The sequence below is a fragment of the Malania oleifera genome, chromosome 8 (genome assembly GCF_029873635.1).
Source record: "Malania oleifera isolate guangnan ecotype guangnan chromosome 8, ASM2987363v1, whole genome shotgun sequence".
Classification (NCBI taxonomy): Eukaryota; Viridiplantae; Streptophyta; class Magnoliopsida; order Santalales; family Ximeniaceae; genus Malania; species Malania oleifera.
Genome location: NC_080424.1, coordinates 108,920,736 through 108,935,057, shown reverse-complemented (window position 1 = coordinate 108,935,057; position 14,322 = coordinate 108,920,736). Strand labels below are relative to the sequence as shown.

At 38.0% G+C, this 14,322-nt stretch overlaps 1 protein-coding gene across 10 annotated transcripts; it reads left to right on the top strand.

The window, feature by feature from the left end:
* Positions 1-283: 283 nt before the first annotated feature.
* LOC131162974 (splicing factor U2af small subunit B-like) lies at positions 284-9,886 on the top strand. 10 transcript variants are annotated; one of them, XR_009138886.1, is made up of 5 exons: positions 284-1,507; positions 6,525-6,580; positions 6,701-6,767; positions 9,419-9,526; positions 9,767-9,886. XR_009138886.1 is itself a non-coding variant. In XM_058119624.1 (2 exons), exon 1 carries the CDS (start codon positions 632-634, stop codon positions 1,460-1,462), a length of 831 nt encoding a protein of 276 aa, XP_057975607.1. In that variant the 5' UTR covers positions 284-631; the 3' UTR covers positions 1,463-1,507; positions 9,419-9,762. The 10 variants fall into 10 exon arrangements, 1 of the variants encoding a protein (XP_057975607.1); XR_009138882.1 differs by lacking the exon at positions 9,767-9,886 and adding an exon at positions 6,972-7,257 and having other exon boundaries at positions 290-1,507; positions 6,701-6,888; positions 7,348-9,762; XR_009138881.1 differs by lacking the exon at positions 9,767-9,886 and adding an exon at positions 6,972-9,306 and having other exon boundaries at positions 290-1,507; positions 6,701-6,888; positions 9,419-9,762.
* The last annotated feature ends 4,436 nt before the right edge of the window (positions 9,887-14,322 follow it).

Sequence of the window (14,322 nt, the reverse complement as noted above, 5' to 3'; positions counted from 1 at the left end):
TTTTTTTTTAGAAAGATTCAAATAATGATTGAAAATCATTTTGTTCAAAATAATTTCACACCTTGTGGTGGAAATACATTTCTTCCTTATATTTTTTAAGCGCTAGAGGGGCTAAAAGTAAATAAAAGAAAAAAAGGAAGAGACTCAAAAGACCATAGTGAGGGCGCAATTTTAATCCGCGGTCAACGACGGAAACATGAAGTAAGAGCATTGGACGGTGTTGATTTAGCGTCGTGGCATGCTTAGTCGGCATATAAATATCCAGATTGGATCAATCTTACTTCTCTTTTCTCTGGCTTCGTGGAACCCTCTAATGAATCTCAAGTTCTAAAACAAAAAAACCCAACGAGCGGAGTCTGTTTGGGTACTAGAACCTTCTGCCATTCCCCCCCCTCCCCCCAACTTTCTTCTTTTGCCCTCTTCCTATTCGCGATTTAGGGTTTTCATTCTCTGATTCATACACACATGTAAATCCTGAGAGGATCGGCACCTCTTTCTTCCGATTCTTCCATTTCTTGTTTGTTTCAATTCCCCCATTCTGTTAATTCTTTATTTTTTTTTCCTTCTTTCGATCCTCTGCAAAGCCGTAGCAGGTTTGACCTGAAGAGCACCGCCACCGCCTTCCTCGTCAATGGCGGAGCATCTGGCTTCGATCTTCGGCACCGAGAAGGACCGCGTGAACTGCCCCTTTTACTTCAAGATAGGCGCGTGCCGCCACGGCGACCGCTGCTCGCGCCTCCACAACCGTCCCACCATTTCGCCCACTCTTCTCCTCTCCAACATGTATCAGCGTCCTGACATGATCACGCCGGGCGTCGATGCTCAAGGCCAGCCTATTGACCCTCGCAAGATCCAAGAACACTTCGAGGACTTCTACGAGGACATCTTTGAGGAACTCAGCAAGTTTGGCGAGATCGAGAGCCTCAATGTTTGCGACAACCTCGCTGACCACATGATCGGCAACGTTTACGTTCAGTTCAAGGAGGAGGACCAAGCCGCAGCCGCCTTGCAAGCCTTGCAGGGCCGGTTCTACTCCGGCCGCCCCATCATCGCCGATTTCTCCCCGGTGACGGACTTCCGGGAGGCCACGTGTCGCCAGTTCGAGGAGAACAACTGCAACCGAGGGGGTTACTGTAATTTCATGCACGTGAAGCTGATTGGGAGGGAATTGAGGAGGAAGCTGTTTGGGCGGTACCGTGGTTACAGGAGGAGCAGAAGTCGGAGCCGGAGTTTAAGCCCGCGGCACCGGAGGGAGCGGGATTTCCGTGGTGGTGGAGAGTTTCGGGACCGCGGTGGGGACTTCCGTGGGAATGGGCGGCGGGGTGGGAGGTATGATGGTGGCGATGGGGGACGGAGAAGGCATTTGAGTCCTCGGCGGAGCAGGAGTCCAGTGAGGGAGGGGAGTGAGGAGCGCAGAGCAAGGATTGAACAGTGGAATCGTGAACGCGAGGAGAGGCTGTAATTCCGTGCTCCTGAGTGGTGCTGCATTGGCCTATTTCTTCTGTTGGTAACCATTCTAGGTCCAGATGTTTTGTTCATGGTGCTTGAAAACTTCATATGATGTTCTTTTGAGCATGAGGGGGGAATCAGTTTAGCTTATGTTAGTTGTCCTTGTTACTACTGTTCACTTAGCAGTTTATCACTGATGAAAGGATTTCCAATTTATGCCTAAACTTTATGGTGCTTTGTTTAGACTTTAGAAAGTCATGAGCTTTCTTTTGTTTTCTCCCAAGATCGTGTTTGTTTGTGTTAACAGTTTGTTTCTATCATGTGTTTTCGATTTTTCTCTTTGATGGTAAAATTGTATATCTGCCTACTGTGAGCCTGAGATATTTGTCCATGTTTGTATACTGCTCTGAGATCATGAACAAAGATTATAGCGACTCACTGACCCCATTAGCAATGAGATGTTATTTTTATTTAAATTGTTTTATTGTTGGTAAGTATCATTCATTTGTGCTTCATGTCTTGTATATGTTCAAAATTTTCTTTTGTTTATTTGTTTGCTAATTGTTTGTTGTTACAAAACTATCTCAGTTTTTGAGTTGCTGAGAGTTTACTTTTCTCAATGTATGTTATATCTCAACCCTGTGGTTGTATGGTCACTGTTGAAGCATTTTCTCCTCTAATACTTCATGCTAGATTTATGGTCATACTGTGCGTGCTTGCCATGGTTTTAAATCGCGGTAGCGAGTAGCATAACGTAACGGTAACGGGTGTAACGGGGAAGCAGGAGTGGCGGATGTTACATAATGGGAAGCGGGTGTGATGGCTGTGAATTTTTTTGAAGCATGCACAACCTTGTGCATATTAGCGAACTTGTATGTTTCAAGCTTTTAGTCATTCTTAGAAAGAGTTTTAGTGTATTTTGGATCCTTTAGTTCGAGTAACTAAGTCATTTGGTAAGGACAACAAGTTTACATTTGTTTTAAATCACCATTGATAGAAAAATTACGTGTGCGCATATTTATACTTCCCATTGTTCTTATCCGTGATAAATTCTTATGTGTGCTAAATTAATTAATAAAACAAAATACATTAGACACTTCATTAATCTATTAGACACATAAGACATACGAATAATACAAATATAAAATAGCTAAAAAAGAAGAAGGTTGAATTGAAAAATATAAAACATAAATAGCACATTACTAATATTATCTAAATAAAATATTTTCCTAGCAAGTTAGTATTTTCAAATTGTTAATTCATGCATCTATTGTGAGTATTTAAAGAAATAGTAAATTTTGTATCATTGCCATCCTCTTTATAATCTTTTTCCCCTCTTGCCACTTAGTATATTGAGAATGATATATGAAAGAGAGGGAAAAAGTGAGAAGAAAAAGTAAATAATGAAATTAATTTTTGGTGTAACAGTCGTGTAGCGGTTACGTAACGGCCATAGTGGCCTTTATGTAAACTGTCGCGGACTGTAACGGCCTCTACGATCGTGATTTTCTTCCCACTGATTTCACGGTGTGTAACGGTATCGGTAACCCAAAAAACCTTTACGTAACGGCGTTACGTAACGGTCGCGGCTTTTATTTAAAACCATGGTTGTCACGACCCTCAATAAAATATAACATAATAAATAAAAATGGTCAACCCGAACCCGTGGGTAGCGGGGACACCTGTCAAGTGTTGCGGAAAACCTAGTAGCAGTAAACATACAATGTCGAAAATCTAATCATAAAACATAATACCAGAGTTATTTACATTCCCAAAATGCTATATTTATTTACAATCTTTCAAAAAGTCAAAAATGACATTAGGACCTTACAACAAAAATCTCATAGTCCTAGTTCAACGCTTACCCTTCTAGTAGTGAAGCTCCACTCACTCAACGGCGGCCTTGACCCGCCGGTTTCTCTGGATTTCCTGAAAAATGTGTTAATGTTGGGGGTGAGACACTTCTCAGTAAGGGAAAATAAATTAAATACAGCTGTGTGACAACATGAACATTTAATACAATTATACATATACCATACGTTTCATAATTCGGGAAAACATTCATCATATCATACTGAATAATCATACATTTTCATATTTTCTAATAACTCATAACGTACATAAAACATCCATTATAACTGTAATACAGAAAATAAACCTAGGATGAATAGTTAGCTGGTGTCATGTATTACCCTTCATGACGAGTTGTGCAGTCCAAAGGCGGGACCCGACAATGGCTAGCCGATCACTGCCGAATCAAATAAGTTTGTAAGTACGATGGGCCCGCCACACCCTGGTCCGGACTGCTTAGATGGACGTCCACACTCTACTGAAAGCCATATCGACTATCCATTTTCCATCCTCTCGTGGGATGGTTAGCACTAATCTGACGTAGATATCTGATCTACAATATAACTACGGTACCGAACCCTGAACTGAACTAAACTAACATCATGGTTGTAATAACATATAATACATGAACATACATAACATCATCACGGTCTCGTGCTGAAATTGTAAATGCATGGTCTCGCGCCAAAATCATAAATACGGCCTCGTGCCGATAATGTAAATACATGGCCTCGTGCCAAAATCGTAAATACAGCCTCGTGCTGATAATATAAATACAGTCTCGTGCTGATGACATAAATACATGGCCTCGCGCCAGATACGTTTCAGGTATTTACATTCTGAAAATAACTCATTTATCATATATTCGTCAAACTCAGTATAGCATAACTAGTCTTTTCAAAATTCCTGAAAATATGCTTTGCTCATAAAATCATTCATATCATGATTCACTTCGCATAAAATAATGTTCACGCCACACATAAGCCGTTTAAAGTCATGCTTCATATTCTAAAATCATCATCTCTGGCATTTCATACATACATATACATTTTAATCATAATAGCAGTATTTTCCAAACATACATTTCATGTGCGATAAACAAATATAGCATAGATTTTTCTGAAAATAAATGTGCTCATAATTAATAATAACTTGCATGGAAAATAATTGTTTTAGTTTATTCCCTTACATGACTACTGAGAAAGTCCCTAAAATTTTCTAACTTGACCCCCGTAGGATTTCCTACTCAATACCCTGAAATTCAAAACTCTAAGTATTAAACATCAGTATTTTCATGTATACATCAATTCTTATAACTATCACAAAGTCTAATTTGGCTTAAAAAGCCTTACCTCAACTCTGGGTTGATTTCTAACTTCGTTTCCCCAACGATCCGTTCTGGAAAACTAGCCCAAAATCGAAGAGAGAGAGTGAGAGGGCCGAAGAGGAGAGAGAGAGAGTGGAGAGGAAGCTTCAAATGACTTTTAAAAATTGAATTTTTCATATTTATAGATGGGGAATTTCGTCGACGAGCCCATCCTTCGTCAACGAATTCTCACTAATTTCGTCGGCGAAATTTAGTCGGCACCAAAACCCCCTCTCGGTATTTCTTCGTCGATGAAATCCTTAAAGCCTTCGTCGACGAAACCTTGTGTTCGTCGACGAAGTCTACGGCCTCCTTCTGTTTCTATCTCTATTTCCCTCTCTCTTTATTATTTAAATTCCACTGTTATTCGGGTTGTCACATGGTGCTTGCACATGTGCTTGTGGGTCATGCACACATGCTAATAATCTGCTCATTTGGTTATCATTTTTGTTGGTTTAATCTGTGGTTTCTTCGTGGTGTTGTTTGAGTGCCTATATACATATTAAGGCTTCATCCTTTTACGAAAATATAGGGCAATCATAAGCAGTGTTAGTCTAGTCGGGCATTTTATATTAAGGCTTCATCCGTTTACAAAAAAATACATTGCAATCGTAAGCAGTGTTAGTCTAGTAGGGCATTTTTTTTTTAAAGAATATTCTGCCTTCATTTTCAACTGTTTATCATCACTTCTATATGCGTATCTGTGTTCCATATGGATTTTTTCCTTTTAACTTTTAAACAATTTTGGTCAATGGTACATAGACCTTGAAGATGGGTTCTTCAAAATATGTGGATGTTTTATTCATCTAATAAGTTAGTTAATGCATCACGGAGTGTTATTCTTGAAATTGAGTAATCATTAGAATCCAAGTTCTTACCAAGGTGTTACAATAGTAGGTCTAGAAATTCCATTTTTTGTGGGGAAAAATTATATGCATGAACAGTTGGTTTGAAAAGAATTCTGGAGAAATATGTGCATAGGGTTTGTTAAGAAAACTAGGTATTGTGTAGTGATTAGCCCAATATTTTGCTTTATATTTGGGGATAAATATAATTTTCATTGGAAGATTTTGCAATTAATTAGAGAATTCAATTTTTTTCTGAAATTCCAGTGGAAGGGGGGGGGGGGGGGCATATACAATAAGCATAAATTTAGAACAACGGTTAAATGGCTGTAGGAACCTAAAAATCCAGTGGTGGCAGGTTCCGTACAAGGTTGAATGTAGGTCTGCCTCTGGGTTCTCATATTCAATTTAAAGCTTGCTCCAAAAGCGTGTGGCATATGTTTTTTGAGTCTCACACTGTCGAGGTTAAGGTTTATGAGAATGCCTTGGTCTTGAGGTAAAAAAATTGTCACAAGACTTGCATGCCTTTAAAAGCCATGATTGACCCATACTACTTACTTTTTTCTTATATGGAATCATTTATGAACATGTTGATTGTTACTCATGAAACTGTTACGTAGACTTTGTGGAAAACATAGAGGTGTTCTACCACTAGCAGCTGGATGGAAAGAGTTTGGTGGAAATATGTGAAAACTGGCTTTACTTCATGATTTTGTCTCCTTGGTAGTCTAACCGCTACTATTTCTATTATATATGCTTTTCTTTGGTTCCTTGTCTCTGTGCTGTTGTGGGTTAGACTCTAGGAGGTGTTCGGCAAATGTCTTAATGTTTGCACATCATTCAAATACTCTTATCTGATATGATGTTAGAAGTGTAGATATTGTAGCTTTGCTGCATCATTTATTTTGTTGCATATGCATCATTTGACTGTAAATTCATATAGGGCCATGCAGTCATTTGGGTGGCATTGTTAGGATGTGAGAATGAGACTGTGACCCCGAGTTTCACTGCAGGTTTGTAGGTAATTAAATATTGAGAGTTGAACTTAACATCTGAGTCTTGCATAGAGGTTGGTGCTCGACTGTTTGATGTTCTTATATTACTATTCCCTATTCTTATTTCTCATTCAGGTAGATGCTGCCTTAATTTTGTGTTTTTTCCCCTAATGATTTTTCACCTATGATTCTAGGGTCTATTTGGGAAGCTCTTCAATGGGGCTGGTTTGAAGAAGTTGGAAACTGTGCCAAACTTCTCTGGTTAGCAAGCACATAAATAGATGCTAATTATTTTGTTTTTTTTTAGGAACAACAAAAATGGCTCTTGTTTGTAAGGATACCCGTACTGTTTCTTTTCCAGGATGCAGGAAAGCTGACTATAGTGAGACATTTTACTTTTTCAGTAACAGTTTCCTGAATTTTTGTTGCTTGATCCAAGTAGGTTGACCCTGTCCTGTTTTGTAGGTGAGTCACAGGAATGATCTGTTAGCTGGCCCTTCCTTTCTGCATGCTATCCATTCTCCACTACATTTTCTGCCTTGTGGCATTGACCTTGTTCGGTGGACTTGTTTTTGTTTTCCAAATTTTTTTCACCCACTCATCCATCTTATTGCAGCCTTAGACATGCTTCACCCAATACATGTAGTGGGCCTCTTAGTAGATGAACTTCAGAAATGATATCTGGATGGACTTCATCCACCCACTCATCCATCTAATTGCAGCCTTAGACATGCTTCACCCAATACAACTGGTGAGCCTCTTAGTAGATGGACTTCAGAAATGATACCTTGATGGACTTAATGAACATCCATTCGAAGTGTTACTGTTTGTTCTATTATAGGCTTTCTGATGGCATGAAAAGCAGAGTGATGATGAGGCTCACTGGAATTCAGTGAAGCTGCAGCGAAAAGCCAGCCTATTTAAAGTCTCTTGATGAACCTGATGTGATATCATGTCAAACATTGCTTGGTCAGACCAGGATTGGGTTTGATTGAAGTTTATGTGGGTAACACAACCTCATTATTAATTTTTTGTCCAATTAATCAATTGTTTATTTCTTTTAGTATCTTTCAGGTGGAGCATTCTCCCCCCTTCCAACCCCTACGTTACAAGGGTTTGAATCTGGGATATCCCATCCCTCACCACGCCTCTCTTACCACCTTGTATTGGCTTCTAGCTGTTTTAGGGGGAATGCTTAGAAATTTACCATTGCACAAAATTGGGCTGAGCAAGGTGTACAGCTCTGTTTTTACATAGAATTAGTTTTTTTAGCCGTCGTACATTTATGTTTAAATAGCATTACTATTTTAGTATTTTTCATCCTTATTCAACTATTTAGGGGTGATATACAAAAAACATATTTGAGCACTACTTCGGTGAGCTGAAAATAAGTGTTGCCAGGTCTTTAAATATCTTGAACCTGCAAGATAAACTAAAATCAGTCAGTAGGAGGCTCTAGTGATGACCCTCCGATGCTTAAACGTATACATGAGCAATGGCAGGATACTGGGATTAAGCAAAAGAAGTTTGGTTCTCTTGTGATGGGTGTTGTATGAAGGTAATCAGTTAACATGAGATGGACTTATGTCCCAAATCGCAGGGTTGGCCGTTGTAAGTTTTGCCAATTAGCATCATTACCGTCTTGATTTTGTGGATGCACCAATTTATTTCATTTCACTTGTAGCCTGGTCTCTTATTTGGTCTGGTCTCTTATTTTAGTTGTTGAATGTTGGTCGCTGTTGGCTGGCCTTCTAAGCTTGATTTACTCTCGTATTAGTGTGGTCCCAAGCCATCAATATTGGCGTTGATGTTGAGCAAGATATCAATATTTGCTGGTCTTTAAGACATGATGACCTCAGTTTTGTTTATTTGTCATATTAGTTGGGTGCAACATGGTAACCCTCATACAAATAGAAGCTGTTTTGAGGCTGGGTTCTGGTTTAACCTGTTCAAGGGGGATTTTCACCTCTGTAAACATCCATTCCTTGAATATGTGATGCCCTCAGTGCTGTTGATGTGTGAAAGCTTTTTTGCATGCTAGCACTGCTCACATTGCTTCTGTTGTACGACTCGCTTCCTCAATGACCCATGGGGTTGTCTGCTTGAGTTTCTTCTTATGACCCTTTGTGTTTAAATTGGTGGAAAATGAAAATGTGCGATGTGGTGTTTGTTTCCTTCTCTGCATTTATGCTTTTTAACTGCAATAATATACCGAGGCTTCAAATTTATTTTATATTTTAACGGTGGTAAGCTTATAGAAGGGTAAGCCTTGATATCTTTTAACTAGGGATACTAAGAGTGGCTTAGATGTTATTTTGCATTTTATTTTGTTGATTTTCGCTCTGCATCAGTTATATTCTAAATTTTTCTTTTGTTCCTTGTTTTTGCCATGGTGTGGGGTTCATGGGTGGATTATAGGTGGTGTGCAAGCCTTGGCGCTTTATGACAGGTTTTGGAAATACCTTGTGTTCTCGTGCCATGCAACAAATACTCTTTACTTGATATGCTGCAAATATGTAAATATTGTAGCTTTGCTGTCTCATTTATTTTGTTTGCATGTGTAACATGCATTTCAATGGTAAATTTATATAGGAGCTTCAAGGCACTCTTAGGTTCCATTTGTTACTGCATGAATAAGTACGTATTCTTCTCATCCTTGTGAGAAGTCTTTTTAGGTAAATGTAGTCATTTTGATGGCATTGGTAGGATGTGAGGAAGGGACTATGACCGCGAGTTTCAGTGCAGGTTGTGGGTAATTAATTATTGAGGGTTGAATCTAACATGTGTGTCTTGCATAGAGGTTGGTGCTCAACTGTTTGATTTTACCATTCTTTTTATTGTTTTGAATTTGGATGAACATGGACTTAATTCACTTCTGTTTTTCCCTAATGATTTTTCACCTATGCTTCTAGGGCCTAGTGGGAAGCTCTGAAATGAGGCTGGCTTGAAGATGTTGATAACTGAGCCAAGCTCTGGGGTTAGCAAGCAAGCACATAAATAGATGCTAATGTTATGTTTAGGTTAGAAATGGTTCTTGTTTGTGAATATAGTAATTCACGCCCAAAAAAAAAAAAAGGAAAGAGAACAGTGTTATTCAAGGCAAATGACCATTGGTGTTATTCCAATCATTGGGGAATTGCAAGGAATTACTACTCAAATTTTTAACTTGAATTCTATATTGGTTGGAATAGTACTAATTTTTGCATTTGTTACTTGTGTTATCTTTTGATAAAAATAATAGAACTATTTCATTTTTGTAGAATAACTATTTCATGTCCGTCTACTCCTTTTGGGAAAACAAAGTGCAAGGTAAAATTGTCTTGTGTTTTATAGGAACAATGAAAATGTCTCTTGATTGGAATGGACTGAAACTATTCTTATAGGTGCAGGAGAAGCCAAAGTGAAGTGAGAGAGTTTTAGAAATGATAGGCTTTTGTTTTCCTGGTTTTGTGATGCTTGATTAAGGTAAGTTCACTCCCTATCCTTCTGTTATCTATGGGTGACATGAGATTGAACCATTAGCGAGATCGTTCACTTTTGCAACTATCCATAATTTTAGTTACCGTGGCATGGGGGAACTTACCAATTCATCCATCCATTCAGGCCTTGGACATCATTCACCCTATACAATGCACACCCTATACATCCCCTTTGATGCTTTATTATAGGCAGTTCAATTCGAAGGCCGGCCAGGACAGTGGTAATGGGCAAGCTGGAGTTCCCAGTGAAAACCCAACCTAGCTAAAGTCTCCCTTGGAAGAACAAGATATACATTCACATTGTTATGTTCAGGTTTTGATCTACAAAGTATGCTTTTGACTGTCTATGTTGATCATGTTTTTAGGGCGACCACCCATTTGACTGATATAGGCTCTTTTTTTTTTTTTTTCAATTATGGATCTACAAAGTATCCTTTTGACGGTCTATGTTGATCATGTTTTTAGGGCAACCACCCATTTGACTGATATTGGCCTGTATTCTTTTTAGGGGTTAAAATTTTAGGGTATGAGTTCTTGAACACTGTTATATCCTCTGGTTGGGGCCTTGGTGCTTATGTAGGAGGATCTCAGCATGGGACTTTTGGGTCATCACAAATTCTTTTCTCATTCATCTATTCCCTTCTTCTCGTGGAAAGCTTATACTCATTCCATGTTTCTGGCTCGTTTACACATAATAATTGAAAAGAGTCCTATTTGTTTTTTCTTTTTTTTTGGGGGGGGGGGGGGGGGGGGGGGTGACCATTGTGGCTGACCTTGTTAGAGTTTTTTTCTGTTGAGTATTTTCCAAAATAACTCTGACGTAATCTCGCTGCTTGGTCTAGTAAGATTTAAACAAATCTTGTTGGACCAAGCAGCGAGATTTAAATGGAAAGGAGAATTATGTGTTGATGTGTGGCGGCCAAATCTCGCTAGATGGAGCAGTGACATTTGCATGGAGTATTTTTCTCCCCTCCCAGCGTGTTTTTCCTCCTCTTCGTTGATTTTCCTATAAATACCCATAAAACCAGCTGCAGCGCGCACTCTCATCTCTCTCTCTCTCTCTCTCTCTCTCTCTCTCTCTCTCTCTCTCTCTCTCTCTTATAATAAAAAAGCTGCAGTTGGGCGGCGATGGGGTCGACAGCGATTAGAAGAGGGTTGAATGCTCTGCTTGTAGCCGGGGTTTTGGGGGAGCAGTTGCAGACATGTTTGTGTTTATCAAACATTAACAAAGCAAGCTTCCCTAAGGGTTTTGTTTTTGGAACTGCTTCCTCTGCTTTCCAGGTCCAACTCTCTTCTCTTCTCTTCTCTTCTGTTCTACCATTAATCTCCTCGCTCCTTTATTATTAATTAAATTTAATTTCAATTCTTGATTATCATTACTTTTTTCACAAGTTACAAATTTTGTTTAATTTTTTTCTTGTTGCTCCCGGTGTTACTTGAGCACCAGCACCAATACCAGCACCACCAGATTCTTTTGGTCCTTCCACTACAGCCAAAAAAAAAAAAGAAAATTCTAAATTGTCATAATTAAATGCTCAAAAAAATACTGTTCCATTAGTGAACAGCAGCAGAAATGCAGAAGTGAATGCAATAAAAATTGAAAATATATTTAGCTGACATACTCATATATTCAATGCCAAAGATTTGATGCACTTTTCAATATATATATATATAGACATTTGTGTTTGTGTGTGTGATGCTAATAATTTTCTGCAAATAATAGAATAGCTTTATATGATTTAAATTTTTTCCAATATTCAAAAATATTTATTATTATTTGCACACTATGCCAGACACAAATTCTTCCTGTAATTTGTAAGATGCCATTTTCCTTCAATGTTCTAGTAATTTTTTTTCCAATTTTTCTGCAACATGCAAGATGCATGTTTTATTTATGTCGCATGCATATTCAGATCTTAAAAAGACTGACACCAAATCTAAACCATCTAGTTTTCACTTTTCATCCAAAATAGTTTTGAATCCGCCAATTCAGATTTGAATCAGCATTCAGAATTTGAGACTTAATTTTACTAAACACATCCTTACACAGCTTTAAAAGTGACTCTATGGTGGAGATTATTCTAAATGAAAATTGATTTTTGACTGCTTTGCTTTCCCCATATATCTCTCTACACTCTCTTACTAATAGGAGAGAAGCTAGCTCCTTTTCTTCTCTCCTAGTTATTTTACTCCTCTCCACTTCTCTACATCCAAATGGAATATTTGTTTTCTCAAAAAACAGAAAGATTCACCACAAGGTGATTCGGTCTAAATGATATCTAAGAGTAAGCGTATACTAATTATCTGTCATTCAGCTTATTAATCTACTCAGGATGAGCCTGAAGAACTATTCAGCTGATTAAAGTTAAAACCATCAGCTTTTAAGTAGGAACGGCAGCATCAGGTTTCTCTTGCTCACTTTCTTTAAAAAACAAGCAAAAGACCCGACAAAATGCGATTCACCCTATCAATAAAATGCAAAATAAAACAAAAAAACTAAATAGATATATAGGTGGGCGTATCAAAGCTAAAAACAAAGTGTCAAAATCGCCGCTTCACCTGGTGGCTCCGGCCTCAAATCGGTGGACGCACCCAGTGTAGCATCAGTGCTGCTCTTGACCTGCTTGGCTTTGGTAGCAGAAGCAGGCTCTCAGCTTTTTCTCGGCGGACTTGGGTGTAGCAAATCCTAGTACAACTTCGGTAGGGTTCGGAGTAGCATCACTGGCCGTCTTTCTTGCCGGAGGAGTCTTCTTTGCAGCGGCTGATTTGGGGGTTCCAGCAGTCCTAGTTTGTTTTCATGTTGATGAACGGATAAACTTTGAGTGTTTTTCCATTTTATCTTTATTTTAAAACAATACATTAAATCCTTTTCTAATTGCTGTTGACTCCATTGCTGCTGCCTGCAGTGTTTTTATTATTAGAGAGAGATGAGAGTGAGCGCTGCTGGTTTTATGGGTATTTATAGGAAGATCAACGAAGAGGAGGAAAAACACACCGGGAGTGGGGTGGGGAAAACTCCATGCAAATCTTGCTGCAATTGCTCTATCATCGAGATTTGACCGCCACGTGTTAGCACACAATTCTCCTTTCCATTTAAATCTCGCTGCTTGGTCAGCAAATCGTTAGGCTAAGTAGCAAGATTATATCAGAGTCATTTTGAGAAATGTTTTTTTTATATATTATTTAGTATATTATTTTAAAATACGGATAAAATGGGAAAAAAACTCTACCTTGTTAACCTGAGTTGTCAATCACAGGGGTGTGTTTGTTCTTGCAGTAACTAGGATTAGCGGCTCTGGCTACTGAATTAGTAGCGGCGGAACAGGAGTAGAAAGCTTGGACATTATCCATGAATTTTATGGTCATAGAAAAATATAAATTTTTGCATCGACTGTGTTTTTCCTGAATCATCATCTGATTAAATGTTCATTGCGCTTTCGTAGTTGGGGACATTCTGAAAATGTTTCTTGTACAAGCTGTCCATGTGCTTAGTCGAACTAAAATTGAAATGAGATTGATTGAAGTCTGGTTCCCAATTACATTCCATTGTTTGATTGAATGTTTTATCCCAATTTCTGGAATCCATGTTCCTGAAACAATATTCCTTAAATTTTCTTTTAATTGAAACATCATTTCAAGTGAACTTTATTTTAAAAACTGAACTTAGATTAGGTTTGGTTCTTGAATGCTTTTTCTTTAAATATATGATATTATAATTATTTCACAGCTTAAAAGTGTGCCCTCATAAAGTAATAAAAGTATTTTTTTTCAAACAAAAATTATGATATTCGTACATTGATATGGAATAGGAATTATTGTTCTCAAATTTTATTACATGAATATCTATTCCTCTCTTAAGTAGACTTGTGAGAATAGTTACATTATTTATAAAAATATTTGAATGAACTTGAAAATTTTAAATATAATTGTTTTGAATATTTTTTGCATATATAAATCATTTTGTCCATTTTCAGACTCTGTACAAAGGTTTTTTTAACTTGTCGCTGAATTTAATTTCTCCTATATTCTTTTCCTGGTTTTCATTTTTTGGCTCTGCCCTACAAAAATACTAGTTTTTGTCCTTGGATTCATCATTAATTATCCCATCTTTCTATAAAAATTTTCAAATTTTTTGGCTCAAACCTTAATCTCTTCTTGGATGAATCTTGCTGTCCAGAGAAATTAATAAATTATGAATCACTGGAATTGAATTTGAGATGTACCATCTTATGGTTGAATCTTACACAGGAATATCAGTCACTTTTAAGAGAGCGTCAAAGATTAGAATGGGGAGCATGTCATTGTCTCAAATTAAATGTATGCTAGAGAGATTTTGG